Raw genomic sequence first — 22,500 nt, 5'->3', positions numbered from 1 at the left:
TTTTTAGTTTTTACAATCTGAAGTTAGATATTTCAACTCACTAAGCTACAACGGAAAACAAATATGCAGTCTGAACTCACCTAGTTGCCGATGAGTCTGCAACCTATCCCTGTAAAGCTTGAAGTTCCAATAGTCATCTTTGCACTTCACCTCAATCCCTTCAGTGAAGCAACTTAACGCATTTCTTAAGTCATTTTTCGTCATCTGGATTGTTCCTTCGACATAATGTGCGACTACTGTGAGAATCAAAAAGCGTATTGAGGAGTTATTAGCGGAAATTTTAAACATCAGTTTTTGAGCTTAAGAGAATGCAATCACAGTTTTCTTTTCTTGCCTTTGGAAAGCAACCGATCTGTTTGTAGAAATCACAAGCTCTTTTTACATTTATCAGAGTTTTTGCCGGGAACTGAAGATCGACAGAAATTGCACAAAATAACAAAAGATCTGGAGACATAAGAACCTACGACCGATGATACCAGATACTGTCAGAGATTTCACCTACCTTGCATGTAATTCATCCTAATGAAAGTTTTTTTAAAAAAGGAAAAATAAGTAAATAAAAGCGTGGCACTGAGTGAACGCCTTGGTAACAGCCACTGATCCCGCTGTTGTTCTGTTTATTATTTCGTTCTTATTACCGAATGGGAGATTTGTATGGAAAAATATTGACCGACGTCGTGAGTACAGAGCTCACTGCGTTCGCTCTGTACGCATGACCGAGGTCAAGATTCCCCCATACAGACCGACCAAACTCGGTTAAAAAGATGTTCATTATATGGTACGGTTAAACCAGAAAATTTAACTTCGCTGAAGACCGTTCAGGTAGCCAGTTTGTAATCACTGTCATTTTGCTTCCGGATATGGATGAAAACTTTGCTCAGAAGAAGGTCGAACTCACTGACAGGAATTTTTCAATTTCTCTAGCCTCTTTTATTGACTAACAAAATTTCGTTGGGGCGTTTAATTCGCTAAGTTTTGTATTGAACACTTTATACGTCTGGCCTTGAAAAAGGGTCTCAGTTTCGTATTTCAGCTGGTGTTTTCATTGCCTGACTTGAATTTTAATTTACCAAAGTTTGCTTGCTCTTTTATTCTCCTTTTTTCTCTTTGTCTTTAGGCTTAATTCCATTTAGTAGTTTTAGTAGAACTGCAAGCCAAATGACTTTTTTAGTTTTTTTTTTTTTACCAATTTTCTCACGGCGAGAGTAAAAGGTAGAGCGATCTAGATGCCGGCCTAGATTTTAAAATCTAGGGCGCGATCCATTCAACCAAGATTTCCGGAAATCTCAGACTAAAACTGAATGGATCAATTCGGTCCAACCAGAAAAGTTTCGAAAAAGCCGATCCAAATTTCGCGTGGACCCTTTCTCGGTTGGCCCGGTCCGATCGAAAATTGAGCATTTCATTTGACCGACCCATTCAGGTGGTATACTTTCTATGTTCAACATGGAGGAAAACACTTATCAGTGCAGATTTTGTGGATTGTTAACAGCGTTTTTATCAGTGTTACTCGTACATCCACGTGCACTTACAACAGGTTGGCAGCTGCTTCGAGACCGTCCGTACGCGTTGCAATCTATTCGCCGCCAAGAAACTTTTAAACCTCAGACAGCCCTGAAATTTTTGGTTCAATGGATCACGCCCTTAGACTGCGGTCAACTTTTCTTGTTGATGTCATAGCTGTAACACTTGTTTAGCTTTCTAGTTTGATGTCTTTAATTTGACACGTTGTTTGAAACAACCTAAATAAAAAAAAAAGTTTTCTTTATATTTTTAGTCAGTGTTCATGTTTCGTTTAGTACATACTGTACTTTATTTTTTTCTCAAGCATCTGAGCGGGCCGGAATTCTAAATTCTCGAATTTGATTGGCCAATCATACGCACGTCACTGGTCCAGCATTTTACGATACGGCCCACGGGCCAGATTTTTTCCCCGCTGCATAAATTTTGCTCCTAAAAGTTAGTGGTAATCGTCATTCTTTTGCCTTTTTTACACATCCCTCGACGATTAGTCAACGCAAGCTTATATCTGTTCACTTTAAAATGGCAAGGAAAGTTACTGTAAGTAAGTTCAATTGAGTGTTTTGAAGTTGTGAGAGTTTGCTTGGTTGTTTGTAGCTTGGCGCTGTAATGGCGCGTAATTCTGTGTTTCTCTTGCCTTAAAATTTGAGTCAATTTCAGTCGATTTTACCTCTCTGATTGTTGCTGTATTTAGGAGAATTTCTGTGGAATACACTTAGCGAATTTTCTCGCTTTCTGCTATTCAATTTACGGTAGAAAAGTCTGATTTCAAGTGATTTTAATAGCAACGACTGACAGAAATTGTTTTTGTAGTAAAGGTTCAAACTTCGCACGAAATTTCACACTGCAAGAACAATTTTGGAGAACTTAACTGGTGAAATAAAGGTCTCAAACATAAAGTAGTTCGAAAAAAAACCTCTACTTTAATACATTTTTCCTTGTCTACAATCTGAGTTACTCCCTCGTTGCGAAGAGCTTTTTGCAAATCGTTAGTAGACGGCGCGCAAGCCGATTCAATGACAAAGCTGCTTAAACAAACCAATTTGTAATCTGCAAAATCAATTTGCTACAGGAAAAAAAATAAACATGTTATTTGCCGGCTTAGGGTCGGTCCGTGTAGTGACCTCGGGCTTGAAAATGCTGCCCACGGCCTGCGGCGTCGGGCAGCATTTTCAAGACCTCGGTCACAGTTTTTCACTATACGGACCTCCCATCCGGCAAATAACATATATGTAATTTTTCTAGCAACTGGCTGGCATTTAGTTCTGTTTCCTCTGACGTCTTTGGTATATGTTCGCCGTTTCACAGGTTATTTGACCTTAATATTAATTTGCATATCATATCTTGTAAGGATTTCTGCAAGTCTTCCTCTATAGAGTTTAGTAACATTTACGACATGTTTTCTTTTCTAGCTTTGTGCGTTTCTTGAAAACTTAGGAAGCGCCTGACTGACGAGTCAACGATTCTACTTTTAACTTCTATTTATGTGAGATTTGGTGCTTCCTATTTTGCAATACTTTTCTGTAGAAAATCGCAGCACGCTCTGCGGTTTTTTAAGTAACTCTTCTTCCAGTTAACTTTTTCGCCTAGGAAATACATATAAATCTTTGAGCCTATGTTAAAAATTGAGAGGAGGTTTTGGCTGGAACATCCGCTGCCTCTATACTAATGACTGTTATTCGTGTTTTGTGTTTGGAGTTTAGTCACATTCATGTACGATGTTGTTGAGAGGTGGGTAAAAAAAAGTGTAATGCATGTTTGCATGTTTTTCTCTAAGAAATTGTTCCAGTTGCTCGGTTTTGAGTAAAATACTGTTTTAACACGAGAAAATAAATTCATATCCCTAAGCCACCGTCTAATTTTTTTTTGTTATAGTCAAACTGACTGTTGGCGCAAACAACCGTGAAAAAGCGGGAAAGTCAATAATGTGATCAATATCATCACAAGTGACGAAATGGAAAATACCCCACTTCAGTAGACTGCGAGCAATCCCTCTTTTGATCGAAATCGGCGAGGAAAAACGCAAACGAACTGAGGCTAGCAGCGCAAGCGTTGCTCCTCTTCCGAAGCCTGTGCTACTTGCGGTTTTAACGCTCGCCTCTGATCGACCCTCCTCAGTGTTCCTGGTTTGCGTTCTTCCATCGCCGATCTTCGACTTAAAGTTAGACTGCTCACAGTCTATACGCCATTCAATTGCTGCATGTAGTTTCGCATGAATTTTACTAGTGGCGTATTTTCCAGTTAAACACTCGTGCCTGTAAGTAAGTAAGGAAAAGCTTTATTAATGTGTCAATGTATTTAGCTTTCACAACTAATTGGGGACACAACAACAAAAAATTAAAATTATTTTAAAATGAGGAATAACAATAAAAATGTGTATACAATTAAAATATATAGCATGTATAAATTGTACAATAAAACAATGGATATATAAGAGGTAGTCTCTAAGAATTGCAAAGGTTACAGCAGCTATTGTTGTTGTTTAAGAGTGACGTTAGGTCTTTTTTCCTAATGTTCTTTTTAAAAGATTCAATATTTGAGGAGCCTTTCAATTTATTATCTAGTTTCGACCATATACGAGGTCCTTGATATCTAATAGAATGTTTTCCATAGTTAATAGTGTTAGAAATAAGAATATCAAAATCTCTGTTTCTTAATGAATAACTAGCGCTTTTCTGCTTAAACAGTTCGTCAGCAATACTTGATACGAGGCCATACTTTACTTTGTACATTAATATAGCGATATCTTGTAGTCTTCGATTTAGTAGTGAAGGTAGCTCTGCACGAACCAGAAGGTTTTCGTATGATTCTGAATGGGAGTTAAATACTGCTCTAAGTGCGCGTTCTCGAATCCGCTCTATTTTTCTGCTGTCAGAAGTTCTGCAGTTATGCCATACCAGATGGCAATATTATAAGTGAGGTAGGATGGATGATTTGTAGATTATCAATTTTGCTTTGCATGGCATTTATTATAGTAATAAATTATAATAGATTTGCACAATTGACTGATTGTAATTAACAATTAACTGAGTTCCAAAATTGTAAATCTGCTAAGTAAATGCACTACTTTTATCTTAGTTTATTTTCTTACCTCTGAATGTATCATGGTCAACACCAATTCCTTGTAACACGCTCGGATTCATATCTAATGACGCGACAAAAATCTGAATTAGTCTTTGCTGTTCAAGATGTATCTCAACCCTTACTATTAATTTATCAGCATTCTGCTCTGAAGATTTTTTATTCCTGAGCGTAGTTAAGATGCGTTTGTTCTACGTTAGTGTACCAGCTTTCCAGGGTCAGTCGTTGAAAATAGTTTGTACTGTAGGTTAAACACTGAGCAGAGTCCCAGTCAATGTTGTGGTTTGTCAGTTGATGATGTGCAACAATGTAATTGTTGGCATCACCATTTCTCGTGGCTCGTTTGTGTTCAGTCAGTCTCGTGTTAAGGTTTCTGCCAGTCTCACCAATGTAGGAAACCTGGCAGTCGGAGCAGTTTACAAGATCAAATGCGCCGACTGCCAGGCTTCGTCACCTAGAACAAACGCCTCTTAACAGATGTCAACAACTACCAGCCCCTTACAAACGACTTATCCATGACGGAAACGAAACCAACACACGGACTTCTAACAGACCGACTTAACAATACAGGGACCAAAAACCGACCAATTTGACTAACAATAGATGGATCGAAACCCACCAATGACTGACGACAAACTTTACACGAGTCTTTCAGCCAATACCATCATGGCTAAACTGACCAATCACGTTCAACAGACAGGACCTATAACATCATCGACTGACAAAAACTATTCACTTGACTCTGAAGATGACTTCAGCTCAGTTTGTCGAAACGTCAGTCACCAACAACAGTTCTTTTCAGAACTACCCTCACCCGGACGATCACACTATACGAACTAATGATACACCTGGGTTCAAACCATTTACTATATCACCAGTATTGTTTTTAAAGTTACAAAGCGACTTGCTTCTTCGGTATGTATATCTTATGTCTTATGTATGTAAAATGACAATTTGAGAAAAGACGAAGAAGATATATACACATAAAGACAGTCAGAAAGAACTTTGATTTACCTGCGATTTCTCCTGCATGGTTTAAATCCTCGAGTTCTTCTGGGTAATTCCCTATAGAAATTGAGTAACATAGTCCTAAGTCGGTAAAAATCAAAATCATTTAAAGCACACAAAAGGCCTATTTCACCTAGCCTGAGACTCATAACCAACGCGCGCTCGTGGAATAATTGTTAACTAACTGTAGTACTAACTGCAATACTATGCGATATGCATAGAAGTTCCTTCCAGTGTCCGCTTACGGGAGTTTGCAAAGAACGGAAAAATCTAAATCGAAAGCCCTCAACGTGTCCGCGACCTCTTACGGGAATAATCACTTACGACTATGAGTAAACACAGAGTTTGTATGGGAGTTCAAACGGGACTTTGTGAGGGCGGTTCTAAGTAGAGCTCTCCGCTTACGAGCTGTCCGCTGTAATACATTTATCATCATTATCAAAAACAAAGAAGTCATTTGAAGCGGTACGGTGGTATTTTTTTGCATTCCCAATGTTAACTGTTAGCTGGGCAAGCCCCCGTAAGCGGCCAGCGCCAGTTACGGAACCCTTTTTTTGTGTCACGAGGGTGTCGGCTTACGAGAGCTTCCACTGTTTATGGTTGAGATTCTCGGTTGCATCTTGAAAATTACCTTCGGAAAATGAGTAATGTAGACGGTAAAAATTATAGACACTGATAGTGCTTAGAGGGCAATTTAACCTGGGCGGAGCAAATGATAAAGGATACCGCCCGGGGCTACTCTAATATAAAAAAGACGGGGGTGCTGGTCTGAAATTTTGAAAAGAGCCCGTAAGAGGTACCAAGATTCTGTTTTGTGGGTCTGGCTTGAAATGTTTTTCACCCCTAAGAGGTACCAAGAGGAGCCATATTTTTAGCACAAATTGCGCCATTCCGTGCGGCACACGCGCGTACTTGCTGCGAGGACTTTTGCGGATGTCGCGTGGGGAAATGGCGGCCAAAATTCACGAAATGTTTGATGCTTTTGGCCCACAACTTAATACGTTCATGTCTGTTGGAATTTTACTGGGATGTCAGTATTTTCGTCGTAAGCTGCTCCAGTTTGAGTGAAGTAAGACAGTGTCGAATTTAGTTAAGTGCCGCTTTATATCACAGACCAAGTTGTGTTCTGCTGCTTCTTTTACAAGAGCTCTACATTACTCCACTCTAAGTTTCACATATGTTGAAGATTAACAGCTTTTCCAAACCACAGCAAAAAAAAATAGTTAGATATATTTGGATATAGCAGCGTTTCAGGACTTCAAAGTTTCCCTCCTCTTGCCACACGCTTGCGATGATTTCGCAGACTCTATCTCGACCGGATAGTAAAAAAATAATAGTAATTGCAAGTTTGAGATTCGCCTGAATTGTAAGCAAAGCTCGATGTTTTATCAAGGCCCAATAAGTGACAGTAAAGTTTATGTGTGTAGATGCTGCTTAGTTTTGTTTGTGTAAAAATCCAATTTATTGTCTGTTGTCGATGAATAAGAGCGCCCGCCGATGCGTGTTTTGTACAGTCAGCAAAACATGACAAATTGGACTTCCCCACTTTCGTCTGAAAACGTACATCGAAGTCATATAATATCTCTAGTTTTTAAATATGTTTACGGTTGATCAATGTTTGATAACATATTAAAAGCTTAGCTGAAAATAGGTGAATACAGCAGAAATAATCAGCAAAATTACGATGACGCTTTCTTAATCAACTCGAATAACGATTTCGATTTTGTTGGTTGAATTATCAAAACTCCTTGTCTATTTTATTTTCGCAGTGTAAAATTTTACTATGTTATAGAAAGACACATGATGTTAGTAGCCTTGTGGCGTTGGTGAAAATTGTTGCAGCATCTCGACACAAAAGACAACGAAAGAAATCTTTGTCAAGATTTGTTGACAATTAAAAACACCGACTCGGATTTGAAGTGCACGCGCTACACTATGCAAATGAGACTTACCTTTCAAAAACTTTTGCAAACTCGCCAAACTGACAGAAACAATAAGGAACTATCAAAAACAGGGTTTGGTTACGATTAAGCATTGTTTGGGAAACTCACAAGTTAACTCGATACCAGAGTAAAGAGTTTTCTTACATAACTTTTCTTTACAGAACAAACGCAAAAGCTTACGCATATAACTAACGCGAGCAGATATTATTCATTCACAAAGCGAAATTGAAGTCTTGCTTTCGACCCTGAAAAACTCACCTTTTCCATTAGCTCAGAGCATAAAACTACATATAAGAGCCCTGGTTCTTATTCTCTGCCTTGTTCCCTGCCATCGCTGTGAAAAATCTGCAAGAGAATCTCGTAACTCTCCCCATTTGGTCACGCAACGTGACAACATCCACGCGAGAGCCCCCGACATGTGCGTGGGTCCGCGCAGATATTTGACGTCAGGATGGCGCAACTTGTTCTAAAAATAGAAAAATTGTCCCATATCATAGGTGCGCGCCGATCCAAGACTTACGGTCTCCGTCCCCGATTATGGCTCCTGGTACCAATTCTAAAACAACACATTATCTCATGTCATATTTTTCGGCTCAATACTCTAAAATGTATTGCAAAAGCTCCTGCTGTGGACCTGTTGAGGCTGAACACCCAAAGAGGTACGAAAAGTCGTTTTTAACCCCTAACACGTACGACGAGCACCCCTGTCCTTTTTTATGTGAGAGTCCCACCGGGAAAGTATAGAGGCGTAATAAAGTGTGAGGAAGTCCAATTTGAGGGGTGGCGAATGGTAAATGCGAGACTTTGCGAGACGACGAGATTAGCGTTTTTCTTTGCAAGCCCGAGACATTGTGATTTCTTCAATTGCAAGACCGAGACTTTAAAGTGTTGTAAATGCGAACTCAAGACGGTCAGGTTCTAAGATGTTGTGATGTCATTTAACTTTACTAAAAATAAAAATAAACAAATCTGTACTTCGCGACTTTCTCAGCCTTGAAAAAAATCGAGACTGCGAGACGCACATAACCGCTAAAAAACGAGACTGCGAGACCCGTGAAATTCGGCGGACATTTTGGGAGACCCATGGTTTTTGAAGGACTATTCGCCACCCCTAATTTGTCATGTTTTACTGACTGTACAAAACACGCATCGGCGGGCGCTCTTATTCATCGACAACAGTCAATTTATTGGATTTTTACACAAACAAAAGTGAGCAGCATCTACAAACATAAACTTTATTGTCGCTTATTGGGCCTTGATAAAACATCAAGCGTTGCTTACAATTCAGGCTATACTCAGACTTGCAATTATTCTTTTTTACTGTTCGGTCGAGACTCTGGTGAAATCCTCGCAAGCGTATGGCAAGAGGAGGGAAACTTTGAAGTCCTGAAACGCTGCTATATCCAAATATATCCAACTAGTGTTTTGCTGTGTTTTGGAAAAGCTGTTAATCTTCAACATATGTAAAACTTAGAGTGGAGTAATGTGGAGCTCTTGTAAAAGAAGCAACAGAACACAACTTGGTCTGTGATATAAAGCGGCACTTAACTAAATTCGACACTGTCTTACTTCACTCAAACTGGAGCAGCTTACGACGAAAATACTGACATCCCAGTAAAATTCCAACAGACATGAACGTATTAAGTTGTGGGCCAAAAGCATCAAACATTTCGTGAATTTCGGACGCCATTTCCCCACGCGACATCCGCAAAAATCCTCGCAGCAAGTACGCGCGTGTGCCGCACGGAATAGCGCAATTTGTTCTAAAAATAGAAAAATTGTCCCATATCATAGGGACAGCCCCAATACTAGAAATGGCGCGCGCTTACGGTCTCCGTCTCCGATTATGGCTCCTGATGTAAAGCATGATTGCTTAAAAGGTGGCCCCAAATGAGAAGGTCGTTCATCTTAGGATACCTCTCTTCGATCGGTGTTTTACTAAATTGCCTGAATAATTTTCGGTCGTCCTTTTATAACCCTATTGGTTCTTAGTAGGGAATGGTAATGCGAGAGTGAAATATCTAGTCGAAGAATTCATTATTAGGAGCCTGTTTTGCTTTCCATGCATATTAAAGCTCTCGATTTGTCACTCGGTACACTATTACATTAGGCAGCTCTCATGGAAAGGCATGATTGATTGTTCGAGTAACCAGAGGACAAAAACCTAGTACCAAGATTATTTACATCGTATTACCAACTTCTGTGCGACTGTTTTAAATATCCTCTCAAAAAAATCATTCTAGCAACACCAAACGTCGAAACGAATGTTGAACTTCGTATGAAACACTTGAAAGTACTGGTGAAATGAAACTGATGATGAAATTTTGCCTGTGTTTGTACTAGTTCCCATGGGAAATTGTTTTCGGTGTTATTTCAGGCAATTATTTATGTATTTAGCTTTAAGAAAATGTAAAAATGACTGTAAAATACTTAAAATTATTCTGGTACTAGATTTTTGTCCACTAAAACCTGAAATTGCTCGATTTTCTTTCGGCTTTCGTCTTAACTTCTCGCCACCTAAGTTAAAAGAAGTGATGAAGACCTAATTTTTCTTATAATATTGATTCTTAATTACCCAGGCCGGTGTGGTGGAAATAGCTAAAATCATCAAGTGGTGTATGAACAAATGACCAGGACTCAGTAACAAAGAAAGAAACTTATGACAATCAAAATGTACATTTTTAGTTTTTACATTCTGAAGTTAGATATTATAACTCACTAAGCTACAACGGAAAACAAATATGCAGTCTAAACTCACCTAGTCCCTGATGAATCAGCGACCTCTTCAAGTAAAGCTTGAAGTTCCAGTTGTCATCTTTGCACTTCACTTCAATCCCTTCAGTGTAGCAACTTAACGCATTTCTTAAGTCATTTTTCTTCTCTTGGATGTTTCCTTTGACATAATGTGTGAGTACTGCGAGAATCAAAAAGCGTATTGAGGAGTTATTAGTGGAAATTTTAAACATCATTTTTTGAGCTTAAGAGAGTGCAATCATAACTTTCTTTTCTCGCCTTTGGAAAGCAACCGATCTGTTTGTAGACATCACAAGCTCTTTTTACATTTATCACAGTCTTTGCCAGGAACTGAAGATCGCCAGAAATTGCACAAAATAACAAGAGATCTGGAGACATAAGAGCCTACGACTGATGAGGCCAGATACTGTCAAAAGTTGCACCTACCTTGCATGTAATTCATCCTAACGAAAGTTCTTTTAAAAAAGGAAAAATAAGTAAATAAAAGCGTGGCACTGAGTTAACGCCATGGTAGCAGCCACTGATCCCGCTATTGTTCTGTTTATTATTTCGTTCTTATTACCGAATGGGAGATTTGTATGGAAAAATATTGACCGACGTCGTGAGTACAGAGCTCACTGCGTTCGCTCTGTACGCATGACCGAGGTCAAGATTCTCCCATACAGACCGACCAAGCTCGGTTAAAAAGATGTTCATTATATAGTTAAAGCAGACGATTTCACTTCGCTGAAAGCCGCTCGGGTAGCCAGTTTGTAATCACTGTCATTTTGCTTCCGGATATGGATGAAAACTTTGCTCAGAAGAACGTCGAACTCACTGACAAGAATGCTTCCAATTTCTCTAGCCTCTTTTATTGACTAACAAAATTTCGTAAGGGCGTTAAATTCGCTAAGTTTTGTATTGAACACTTTTTACGTCTGGGCTTGAAAACACCTCTAAATTTCGCATTTAGCTGGTGTTTTTTGGTCATTGCCTGACTTGAATTTTAATTTACCAAAGTTTGCTTGCTCTTTTATTCCCCTTTTTTCTCTTTGTCTTTGGGCTTAATTGCATTTAGTAGTTTTCGTAGGAACAAGCCAAATGATTTCTTAGATTACGTTTACAATTTTCTCACGGCGAGAGTAAAAGGTGGAGCGATCTAGATGCCGGCCTAGATTTTAAAATCTAGGGCACGATCCGTTCAAACAAAATTTTTGAAAATCTCGCTCTAAAACTGAATGGATCAATTTGGTCCAAGCAGAAAAGTTTCGAAAAAGCCGATCCAGCTTTCGAGGTGGACCACTTTTCTCGGTTGGCCCGGTCTGATGGAAAATTGAGCATTTCATTTGACCGACCCATTCTGGCGATATCCTTTCTGTGTTCGACATGGAGTTAAACACTGATCAGTACAGATTCTGTGGATTGTTAACAGGGGATTTATCAGTGTTACTCGTACATTCATGTGCACTTACGACAGGTTGGCAGCTGCTTCGCAAGGTAGGTGTATGCTTTGACTGTTAAAAGTGGTTTATTCCTGAGAGAATTTTGAATGTTCTTTTCGTCATTCGAAAGTGGTGTTTGACCTCAGCCGGCAAATATCTGGGAACAGGCTACTCAAAATGACTTGTCGTACGGGTTAGATTTCTACGCATGAAACAGCTCGCACAATATCATCAGTTGATAAAGTCGAAATGGTCATCTAACTCTAATATGCAACATCCGCCATTTTGACTGTGAGTGGAATGGAACGAGACCGTCTGTACGGGTTGCAATCCACTCGCCACCGAAGAAACTTTCAAACCTCAGACAGCCCTGAAACTTTTGGTTCAATGGATCACGCCCTTAGACTGCGGTCAACTTTTCTTGTTGATGTCATGGCTGTAACAGTTGTTAAGCTTTCTAGTTTTATGTTTTCAATTTGACACGTTGTCTGAAACAAACTAAATAAAAGAGTTTTCTTTATATTTTTAGTCAGTGTTCATGTTTCGTTTAGTACATACTGTACTGTAATTTCTCTAGCAAGTGGTTGGCATTTAGTTCTGTTTCCTCTCACGTCTTGTTATATGTTCGCCATTTCACAGGTTATTTGACCTTATTTTAATTTACATATCATACCTTGTAAAGATTTCTTTGAGTCTTCCTCTATAGGATTTAGTAACATTTACAAGATGTTTCCTTTCCTAGCTTTGTGCTTTTCTTAGAAACGTAGGAAGCGCCTGACTGACGAGTCAGTGGTTTTACTCTTAACTTCTATTTATGACAGATTTGATGCTTGCTATTTTACAATATTTTTCTGTAGAAAATCGGAGCACGTTCTGCTGTTTTTTACGTAACTTTTCTTCCAGTTAACTTTTTCGCCTAGGAAATACATATAAATCTTTGAGGCTATACTAAAAATTGAGAGGAGGTTTTGGCTGGAACATCCGCCACTTCTATACAAATGACTGTTATTTGTGTGTTGTGTCTGGAGTTTAGTCACATTCATGTACGATGTTGTTGAGATATGGGTTGAAAAAAGTGTACTGCATGTTTGCATGTTTTTCTCTAAGAAATTGTTCCAGTTGCTCGGTTTTTGAGTAAAATACTGTTTTAACACGAGAAAATAAATTCATATCCCTAAGCCACCGCCTAATTTTTTTTTTATTATAGTCAAACTGACTGTTGGCGGAAACAACCGTGAAAAGCGGGAAAGTCAATAATGTGATCAATATCATCACAAGTGACGAAATGGAAAATACCCCACTTCAGTAGACTGCGAGCAATCCCTCTTTTGCCCGAAATCTGCGAGAAAAAACGCAAACGAAGGGCGGCTAGCAGCGCAAGCGTTGCTCGTCTTCCGAAGCCTGTGCTACTCGCGGCTTGCGGTTTCAACGCGCGTCTCTGATCGACCCTCCTATTCCTGGTTTGCGTTCTTCCATCGCCGATCTTCGACTTAAAGTGAGACTGCTCACAATTTCTACGCCATTCAATTGCTGCATATGGTTTCGCATGAATTTTACGAGGGGCGTATTTTCCAGTTAAACACTCGTGCCTAGATAATAATAAATTATAATCGATTCGCACAATTAGTTGATGGTAATTAACCATTAACTGAGTTCCAAAATTGCAAATCTGCGAAATAAATGCAATATTTTGATATTGGTTTATTTTCTTACCTCTCAATTTATCATGCTCAAGACCAGTTCTTTGTAAGACGCTCGGATTCATATCTAATGACGCGACAAAAATCTGAATTAGTCTTTGCTGTTCAAGATGTATCTCGACCCTTACTATCAATTTATCAGCAATCTGCTCTGAAGATTTTTCATTCCTGAGCGTAGAAAAATATTCATCACAAATGTTGCTGAATTGGTTCATTCTTCCAAACGACAAGTGTATCTTGAAAATGATTGGTATGGTTTTAAAGTTGCAGAGCGACTTGCTTCTTCGGTATGTATATTCTAGGTATACAAAGAAAAACGACAATTTGAGAAACGACCAAGAAGATATACACACAAAAAGACAGTCGGACAGAACTTTGATTTACCTGCAATTTCTCCTACACGGTTTAGATCCTCGACTTGTTCTTGGGAATTCCCTAAAGAAAGTGAGTAATATAGTCCTACGTCGGTAAAGATCATAATCATCTAAAACACACAGAAGGCCGATTTCGCCTGGGCGGGAAAAACCATAAATGGGGTCTGGATGGGGTCAACCTCTCTACAACAGCCATCTCTCCACAGCTGGGAAACGGCCATTAAAACGCGTCCCAGCTGTCTATTGAAAATAGCCTCTCGACAACGGCCAGTTAATCAACGACTGACGAACAGTGTATACAGAGTCCCTGACCATTTTTTATTGGGAAAGGTCACAAACTTGATCCGTACTTACGGTGCGTCGTTGGTCTCTGTTTTTGTTTAGTATCTGTTTTATTGCTATGTTTTAAAAATATGTTATGTATTTATAAGTCAAAACAGGCATTTCTCTTTTTAAAAAAATGTTGCACCCCCGTAAAAACAGGTGTCATATTGCACACTGGCTTACCTCCCCAAAACAGCCACGTCTCTTAAACGGCCACTATCGTTTGTACCCAAGGTGGCCGTTGTGAAGAGGTTCGACTGTATTCTCCATAAAAGGGGTCAACTAGGAGAGTTTTAAGCCATTGAAGGCCATTTCTAAATTATTAACATGCAGCCACTTAACTGACAACTGGCAAATGACCCAAAATTTAACTGCAACTGACGAATAGACACAATACTAACTAAAAACTGAAATCTACACCCAACACCCCCATCCAGACCCTCAATACAGTATTGTGGCTTCAAAAAGTGTAGAGCATGACTGCTTATAGATGGGCCCAAATGGGAAGGTTGTCCATCTTAGGGTATCCCTCTTCAGCGTTTGCCAAATTGTTGAATAATGCCCGGTCATCCTTACACACCCCTAGAGGTAAGGAACGGGTACTGCAAATGTAAAATGTTTAGCGGAAGAACACAACATGAGGACCCTGGCTTGTTGTCTATAAAACATTATTCCATTAAGCCACTGCAGCTCTCTTCAATAATAAATAATTTATTTTCATAAAAGGGAAGACGTGAAATTGGTGTTAACGCCTCGCCACTTCAGTTAAAACAATGTCATGAAGACCAAATTTCTCATCACAGTATTTATATATAATCGAGCAGACACTGGTGATGGAATAACGAAAATCATCAAATGATGTATTACCAAATTCTCAGAAGTAAATTAATATTAAAACATGTACGGTAATCAAAATGGACGATTTACATTCTGAACTTTTAAATTATTTTAATTCGCTAAGTTAAAGTGGACAACAGATAACCGACTCACCCAAAGAACAATGCGTGTTCGACCTTGCGAAGTAAAGATTGGCGTTCAGTTCGTCATGTTTACACTTGACATCAATGCCTTGAGTGAACAAACTTAACGCATTTTGGAATTCTCCTTTGTCGTGCTCAACCTTCCCTTGGAAATTGTAAACTAGCGCTGTTTACGTGGGAACAAAACAAATCACTAAACGAATGACTTGATCAAATGTTAGCACAACAGTTAGCCAATATCAACACGGACGAGATCACGTTAGGGGAGCAAAGTGCAGGAAAACCTCGTGACGATTAGTTTTGGATCTGATTGGTCAAACAAACGCGTGACACCCCTTTTTCCAAACCAATCACAGAGTGTAGTCAAGCAAAGCCAAAGTTATTCTGGATTACACTTTACAACTGAATTGTTAACGACTCGACAGTTTTGAAACGGCCTGCAAACTTGTCGACTAATGACGTGAACCCGTACCGCGAATTAAGGAAACATTTTTCGTGAGACGAGGAGATCATTACATTTTCTTGTGACAACCAAGTTTAGTATCTGATCTGTCTGAGGAAATCTCAAGGTTTCTGTTCACGTTGTCCTCAATTTTGTCAGAAATTGAAATAGTGCCGAATTGGCAGAAGAAACGAAAAACCTAGAGACTGAAAAACGATCGACGACACCGGATTCCTGTCAAAATTTAACCAATCAAAATAAAATGTTTTTGCCAGAACTGCAGACTAATAGGAAGTTAAATGAATCCAACTAAAGTGAAATGTAACAGAAGCGTAAAGCTACAACTATAATAAACCAAAAAAAAAAAAAAAAAGAAAAGTATAAAAACGAAAATAGAACAAGTTGTGTTCAATTTGTGAGTTTTCATGTCTATTTTGTTACTGTGCTGTAATTCTCCAGTAATTGGCTAGGATCTTTATCTAGTTTCCCCGGTGTCCTTCGATTCCGCGTCCTCTGCTGTAGAATGTCAGACTAATTATTTTGCTTCTTACGTTAGTCTTTACCACTGGCCTGAAAATGTTGGTTATTCCGAATAGGACAAAAGGATTCCCTATGATCCATTTATTCAAAACCACAAACTTCAAAATATAGTCGAACGCATTACTATATTGCCATTTTTCCTCACCTCTCACAAAAGAACTCCAAGGAAACATTTCTAGTGAAGTGCTCGGTTTCTCAACTAATGACGCAACAAAACTCCATTAGCCTTTTCAGTTTAGGATACATCGTGACTCTTAATCTTAATTATAATGTATGAACAGTCTAGTTTTAGCAAAACAAAATTTGATCACAACCGTGGGTTATTTTGTTTTCAGTCTTCAAAGAGACGACTGTATCTCGAAAATGATGAGTTATCAAGAAAGTTGCCAAGTGCTTGTTGAGGAGGCTTGTTTGCGAAATATATTCCGTGTAAACTAACACAAAAAAAATATATTTGGCAAAAAAGCAAGGAGGTATATACAAAAAAGACAACCATCAGACAGAAGTTAAATTTACCTGTGTCATTAGTCTGAACGATTTCTTTTGCGCGGTTTACATCCTCGAGTGCTTTATGAGTATTACCTGAAGAAAGTGAATAATAGAGTGGGCAAAAATCATAGGCATTTAAAGCGCACAGAGGGTCTAAAATAAGTAAAATAAGTAAAATGTTCAAGTATGGTACATAAATGTTGCATACATAACATGACCCAGACACCGGCCTATCTGCCGATGGTTTGCTGGCGTCCAGTTGTCAAGAGCAGGGGGAATTTTAGTGGCACCTTCACTTAGCTAGACTTGAGTTTTCAGTGCGACATAGCGTTGGCTTTGAGTGTTTACGGCTGGGCACTTTGCCAAGGTTGTTGTTGTTTGAGGGTTCTGTGTTAACAGAGGGCCCTGCTGGAGAGGCACGTGCCACGTGGATGCATGACTGGTCAATTCCTAACAAGGTGATTGCTCAAGGTCCCTGGAGTCCTTGGATCTGTCTTGAGTTCTTTTCGGGCATGTTTTTGCGAACACGGTCACACCTCAGACACATACATAACTTTAGTTAATTTACTCTCGGATTGATATGGCAGATTAGGCCTCAAGTAATAAAGTCAATAACGTACGCTAATGTGCCAAGAAATAAATAATATTCAAGTAAAGTTCATAAAAAAGGAAGAAAGGAAAAATAAGAAAAAAATTGACTCAATCACAAGTTATAACCATAATACTAATTCTAACATATAGTTAAAAACTTATAAACTCAGTTAAACCTAAGGTTGCTGACTTTTTTTTAGAGGATGAAATTGTGTTTAAGGATGCTATTCAGAAATGCCGTCAGAAATGCTATTCCAAGTAACAGCCGCTGAGTATTTTACTGATATTAAGCCAAAGCGAGTAATATTAGGTTTACTCACTTGAATGTTGTGAATCGATGTGGATCACTTGAATTTCAAGGCTGTAACCAATACGATCAGTGAGAGAAACAGTCTCAGAAGACTGATCGCTGTATATATAGACGACGATGTTCTCTTTCATGCAACCTATTCAGTTTCTTGCTATCAGACTTTAAGTAGTGATGCCATATCGAGGAACAATAATTAAGACTAGACGCTCTAAGAGCGTTTACTCGGGCCTCGTACCACAGTATCGCCATGATTTCTTGACACCGGCTAACTTTTTATTTCACACGTTGTTCGCCATTTTCTTTTCACCCTGCCTCTACCCTCGTGCTCACTCGACTGGTTCAAACCGGTTTCTATAACGTCACGTTTCGCGTCACGCAATTGTCACGTTTTTCGATCCGACAACAGTATCAAATCGTACTTTACGAAAACGCGTATTGGACACAATAAAAGCAAACTAAAAAATCAGGATATTTTAGCACAAGAGTTCCGCTTAGATATTTACTATTCAAGTTGCTTCGTTTAGTATCCTCCTCATCCTATCGCAAGTTGCGAGTTTAAACCATTTTGGTTCAAGAATGAAGCACAGCTGTCTACGCATTGATGGAGAAGTTGTTTGCATAGAATTTTCGAGGTCTTTTTACAACTTATGGCGATTACTTTGTACATGCTAACAGAAATTGTACGAAGTTTGTTTACTGGTCGTGGCGATCCGAGTAAATTGTGTAGCTGAACATCTTTGCCGTGTTGCGATCTTAAACCCTTTTCAAGGGTCATATCTTCTTTGGAGAGCGAATAATCCCTTTCGAGAGAGCGAAAACGAATCATGATAAACTCCTTCGCGAAAACAACAGTCCTGTGACTAGGCTGAAATTGCATTGCACATAATTTGCATAAACTTTCAAGTTGTGTATTTTGCGGATAACTTCCAAGAATTTGCGACCGTTAACGCAGTTTATGAAGAAATATTCAAGCTACATATTTTTATTGAATTAAGGCAAAAGTATTTTTTAAAAAGGACTCTCATTTATAAGGGAAGATGCGGCATTCTGTTTTGCTATTTATTTTGGTTTCATGCTCTTGTAGTTCATGTCACGCGACATGATTTTCTTCTGCAGTCAGACACAGTTTTCTAAAAGAATTGGCGATTGCTAATTAAGACTGCTAAATATGTTTGAACTACTAGCGAAATAACTGGCTAAACTATCGTCAGTGCAGATTTTCCTTGGGACTTGGCAAGAACATTGGTTCGTTAATAATCCCGCACAATTCCCCGCACAATCGAAGGTTTAATTCTCCCGCACAATGTGCCTCCAAATTCACACGTTATTTTTTTTTCCTGCACCCTACTAGAAAGCCAACTAACTTGGAGGTAAGATATTTAACTCAAGTTACCGAAAGTCTTATCTTTACATCATTGGAGATCGACATATTTTGCGCGGTGCAAGAAACAAGTCACGTGTTTTTAATGAGCTAGAGTCCAAAAACGTTTTCGTGTTTAGCTCGTTTTATTGCAATATAATTCGTTTTACTGCAATGTTCTAAATAATAACAGCAGTAGCCACATACCGTCATTGACTGCCTATTTTTTGCCAGTGTTTTCGTAGATTGAACAATTAACTGAGCAATCGGCTCAGTTAATTGTTATCTCACGAGAACGTTTCGAGCGTGAACTTTGCTTACCTGGCTGGCTTTCAAGCAATATAATTCGTGGACCGACCCTTTCTAAAAACGGTCGACATCTTTGTATGTGAGATGAACGTATAAGGCGGCGCCATTCTTGCCAAAACTTTCTTAGCAGAATACCTTATTCTGTCACGAAGAGCAAGCAATGTCGCGTTTCTCGTCCACAGTTTCCATGGTCTACGCACGGAACGCCTGGGACCATGATCCCCCTTTTGGCGACCAAAACGTTTGCATTTTAAGACGCGGGCTTTCCTACGGAAGCCCGAGTAATCAGAATGACTTACACAATGTAAACTGAGACATATATTTAGTTGGAAACGATAATATGTTCTTTAGTTTAGAAAATGCGTCCAGCTGCTTTCCGACTTTCTTGCTGATTTTTGTAATGTGTTTTCAAAATTCAGTGAATCATCAAGAATAACCTTGCGGTATATTTATTCCTTCAGCACACAAAGACAGATTAATATTGGGCTTACGCGACATGCAGAACCAGAGCCTTGCATTTTTCAAGGTTTAGGATCATCCTATTATTTCGCCACTAATTACACACAATCGCAAGTTCCCTGTTGAGAACATTTCCAACAGCAGCTGCATCAGAGCTGATTATCATAAGCGTGATTTGTCAGCTGAGCCTCTTACCTGAAGTAAAGTAAGTCATTGATGAAAATATTGATCATTACAACAGGAGTTCAAAGACAGAACATTGTGGGACACCATTTTTAGTAGATGAAGTATCCTTGTATGGAGGCTTACAAAACCATGAAGCATGATGGTTTATGACTGGCTTACAAATAGGAAGGTTGTCCATCAAAGGCTTTCTGCTTTAGCTTTTCGGCCAAATTGCCTGAATAATTCCTGTTACCCTTTTTCATACCCCCAGGGATTCTTAGTAAGGAGGAGCACTGCGGGAGTAAAATAACTAGTCGAGGAATACAACATGGAAACCATCACTTGCTTTCCATGAAAGCTCTTCATCTGGCATCTAATACACTATATTACACTGCACCTCTCATCAATAACGAACAATATCATTTTCATGAAAGGAAGACGTGAGATTGGCTTTTTGCAATATTAATACTTAATCAAGCAGACAGATGATGGGAACAAAGAAATCATGAAATGATGCATTACCAAATTCTCCGAAGTAGCCAAATTAAAGAAATGTGTAGCAATTAAAATAGCCAATATATATATACTTTTTACATTTTGATGTTAGACATTTTAATTCACTTAAGTAAAACAATAAAAAAAATTTTAAAAAATCGTGTCAACTCACCCAGATGACAATGCGAGTGCGCCCTCCTCGCGTAAAGCTCGGCGTTTAGTTTGCAATCTGTGCATTTCTGTTCAATTCCTTCAGTGTAGCAACTTAAAGCTTTTCTGAAGTCATTTTTATCGTGCTCTACTTCTCCTTTGAGGAGTTGTGCTTTTGCTGACCGGAGAGAATCAAAAGACGAATTGAAAAGCTATTTTGTGAGCTTATTTAAGTGTTAACTGTCGTTAAACCAAACTAAAGTGGTCACAATAAACGTTAACAATGTTTTAACACAATAAAGCAACGAGAACGCGAAGGGAAATACAAGAAAACGGTTACAAGCGCAGGAGTACGCACATGACCAGGTTGTGATTGGCTATGGTTTTGTATCTGATTAGATGAGCATGAGGCGAATGTTTTTCAAACCAATTGAAAAACATAGCAAAGCGAAATCAAAGCAATCCTGGATACAACTTTCGGCACTTTATTGAAAGCGTTTAAAGTGCACCTAACCCCCCAAATTTTTTTCGCTGAAACGAATCCACTTCTTATTTGAAGCATTTGGGCGAAAAAATGTTTGGATTTGGTTGAATCCTCGATTTTCTATGCCCTTTCAAAGTCGCGCCTGAATTGTTACACGACCGCGTTTCAGGGAGTCTGGGGCGGCGGTTGCTGATGACGTCTACCCAGGAGCCATACACAATGACACCTCAGTCAACACTCTGTATTTGCTCGAGAAAATGGAAAACAAAACTAATCGTTCCAATATATTTTGGGACTAAAATGTTCAAGTTTTGTTTCAGAATCATTTCTTTTTCGTCACTGGAGTCAGAGTTAGGTTTCGATTCGGAAGACACCGAAATAAACTTCGATCGAGCACGTTCGACAACTGTGAACTCACTGCTTAGAGCTTTGAGAACAATTTGCAATATTTCAAGCGACGACGGGGAAGACTTCTTTGGAGACGAACTGCTTGTATATTAGGAATGGAAAGTTAGATACGAAGTGGAGGAGCAGGCAAACGAAAAGCAGGAAAGAAAACTCGAGGACTGTTTTGGATGGTAATTTCGTTACTTAAACACAAGACTCCCACGCATGTTTCTAACCCGTTTACATTTGTCCTTAGCGAGAATGTATTTTGTCAAGGTATGGTTGTGTTATTAAATCCAGTTTGTTTTACTTTCTAGAATGCTTCATGTCTATAAGAGCGACGTAAGTGTTGCAGTTTTCGAGACTTGATGACCTCCAAAACACTGGCTTCGATCGACTGAAAACCGTAGAATTGTTTGGACCTGCATTTTTGAAGGTACGGGAAGCAAGGCGGAAGGAAACATCTCATACAATTACCGATTTCACATTGCCACACGTTTTAAGTCGTAACTCCAAATAACCAGTGTAAACTTTTTTCAAATTTTGCAGTGAAATTCGTCGGATAAGCGAAAAGGAAAAACCGCCGACCGGTTAGCTCAGTGGTAGAGCACCGGACTAGCGTGCGGGAGGTCGCAGGTTCAACATGTTCAAACCCCGGCCGGACCAACACTCAGGGTCTTTAAATAATTGAGGAGAAAGTGCTGCCTTTGTAATGACATCTGCAAATGGTTAGACTTTCTAGTCTTCTCGGATAAGGACGATAAACCGTAGGCCCCGTCTCACAACTCTTCAAAAATTAATTCTGTGGGACGTAAAAGAACCCACACACTGATCGAAAAGAGTAGGGGACGTAGTTCCCGGTGTGGTGGTCTATCTCTCATCTGATGGTTAAATGCTCGGAGATATTAGCTGCATAAGCTACTCTGAAATCCGAGGGTACATAAAGTGATGTATGTATGTATGTATGTATGTATGTATGTATGTATGTATGTATGTATGTATGTATGTATGTATGTATGTATGTATGTATGTATGTATGTATGTATGTATGTATGTATGTATGTGTTCCCTAAGCGGTCCGCAGATAATGTTACGCGGTCATATTTTCGACACTAATGTATAGAATGTTTCTCGCACTACTGATTTCCAAACCTTCGAAATACTCTGTGAGTGTAACAATTTTGCTATCATGTAATTCTAAAGGATTAATCTT

At 39.0% G+C, this 22,500-nt stretch overlaps 1 protein-coding gene across 1 annotated transcript in view; it reads right to left on the bottom strand.

Annotated features, from left to right (window-relative positions):
• LOC110048534 (uncharacterized) overlaps positions 1-22,500 on the bottom strand; it is a 78,955-nt gene that overhangs the window by 4,412 nt on the left and 52,043 nt on the right. The window contains exons 22-31 of the mRNA XM_089272377.1: positions 20,439-20,594; positions 16,605-16,670; positions 16,234-16,287; positions 15,117-15,272; positions 13,813-13,863; positions 13,442-13,495; positions 10,312-10,467; positions 5,617-5,667; positions 4,613-4,666; positions 81-236 (exon numbers count right to left, since the gene is read on the bottom strand). Coding sequence (XP_089128503.1) covers positions 81-236; positions 4,613-4,666; positions 5,617-5,667; positions 10,312-10,467; positions 13,442-13,495; positions 13,813-13,863; positions 15,117-15,272; positions 16,234-16,287; positions 16,605-16,670; positions 20,439-20,594 — 954 coding nt within the window. The remainder of the gene's footprint in view (positions 1-80; positions 237-4,612; positions 4,667-5,616; positions 5,668-10,311; positions 10,468-13,441; positions 13,496-13,812; positions 13,864-15,116; positions 15,273-16,233; positions 16,288-16,604; positions 16,671-20,438; positions 20,595-22,500) is intronic.

The sequence above is a fragment of the Orbicella faveolata genome, unplaced genomic scaffold (assembly GCF_042242905.1).
Source record: "Orbicella faveolata isolate gen_17 unplaced genomic scaffold, um_ofav_v1 contig_34, whole genome shotgun sequence".
Lineage (NCBI taxonomy): Eukaryota > Metazoa > Cnidaria > Anthozoa > Scleractinia > Merulinidae > Orbicella > Orbicella faveolata.
Note: the sequence above shows the minus strand (reverse complement) of the source record. Positions and strands in the feature narration are given on the sequence as shown.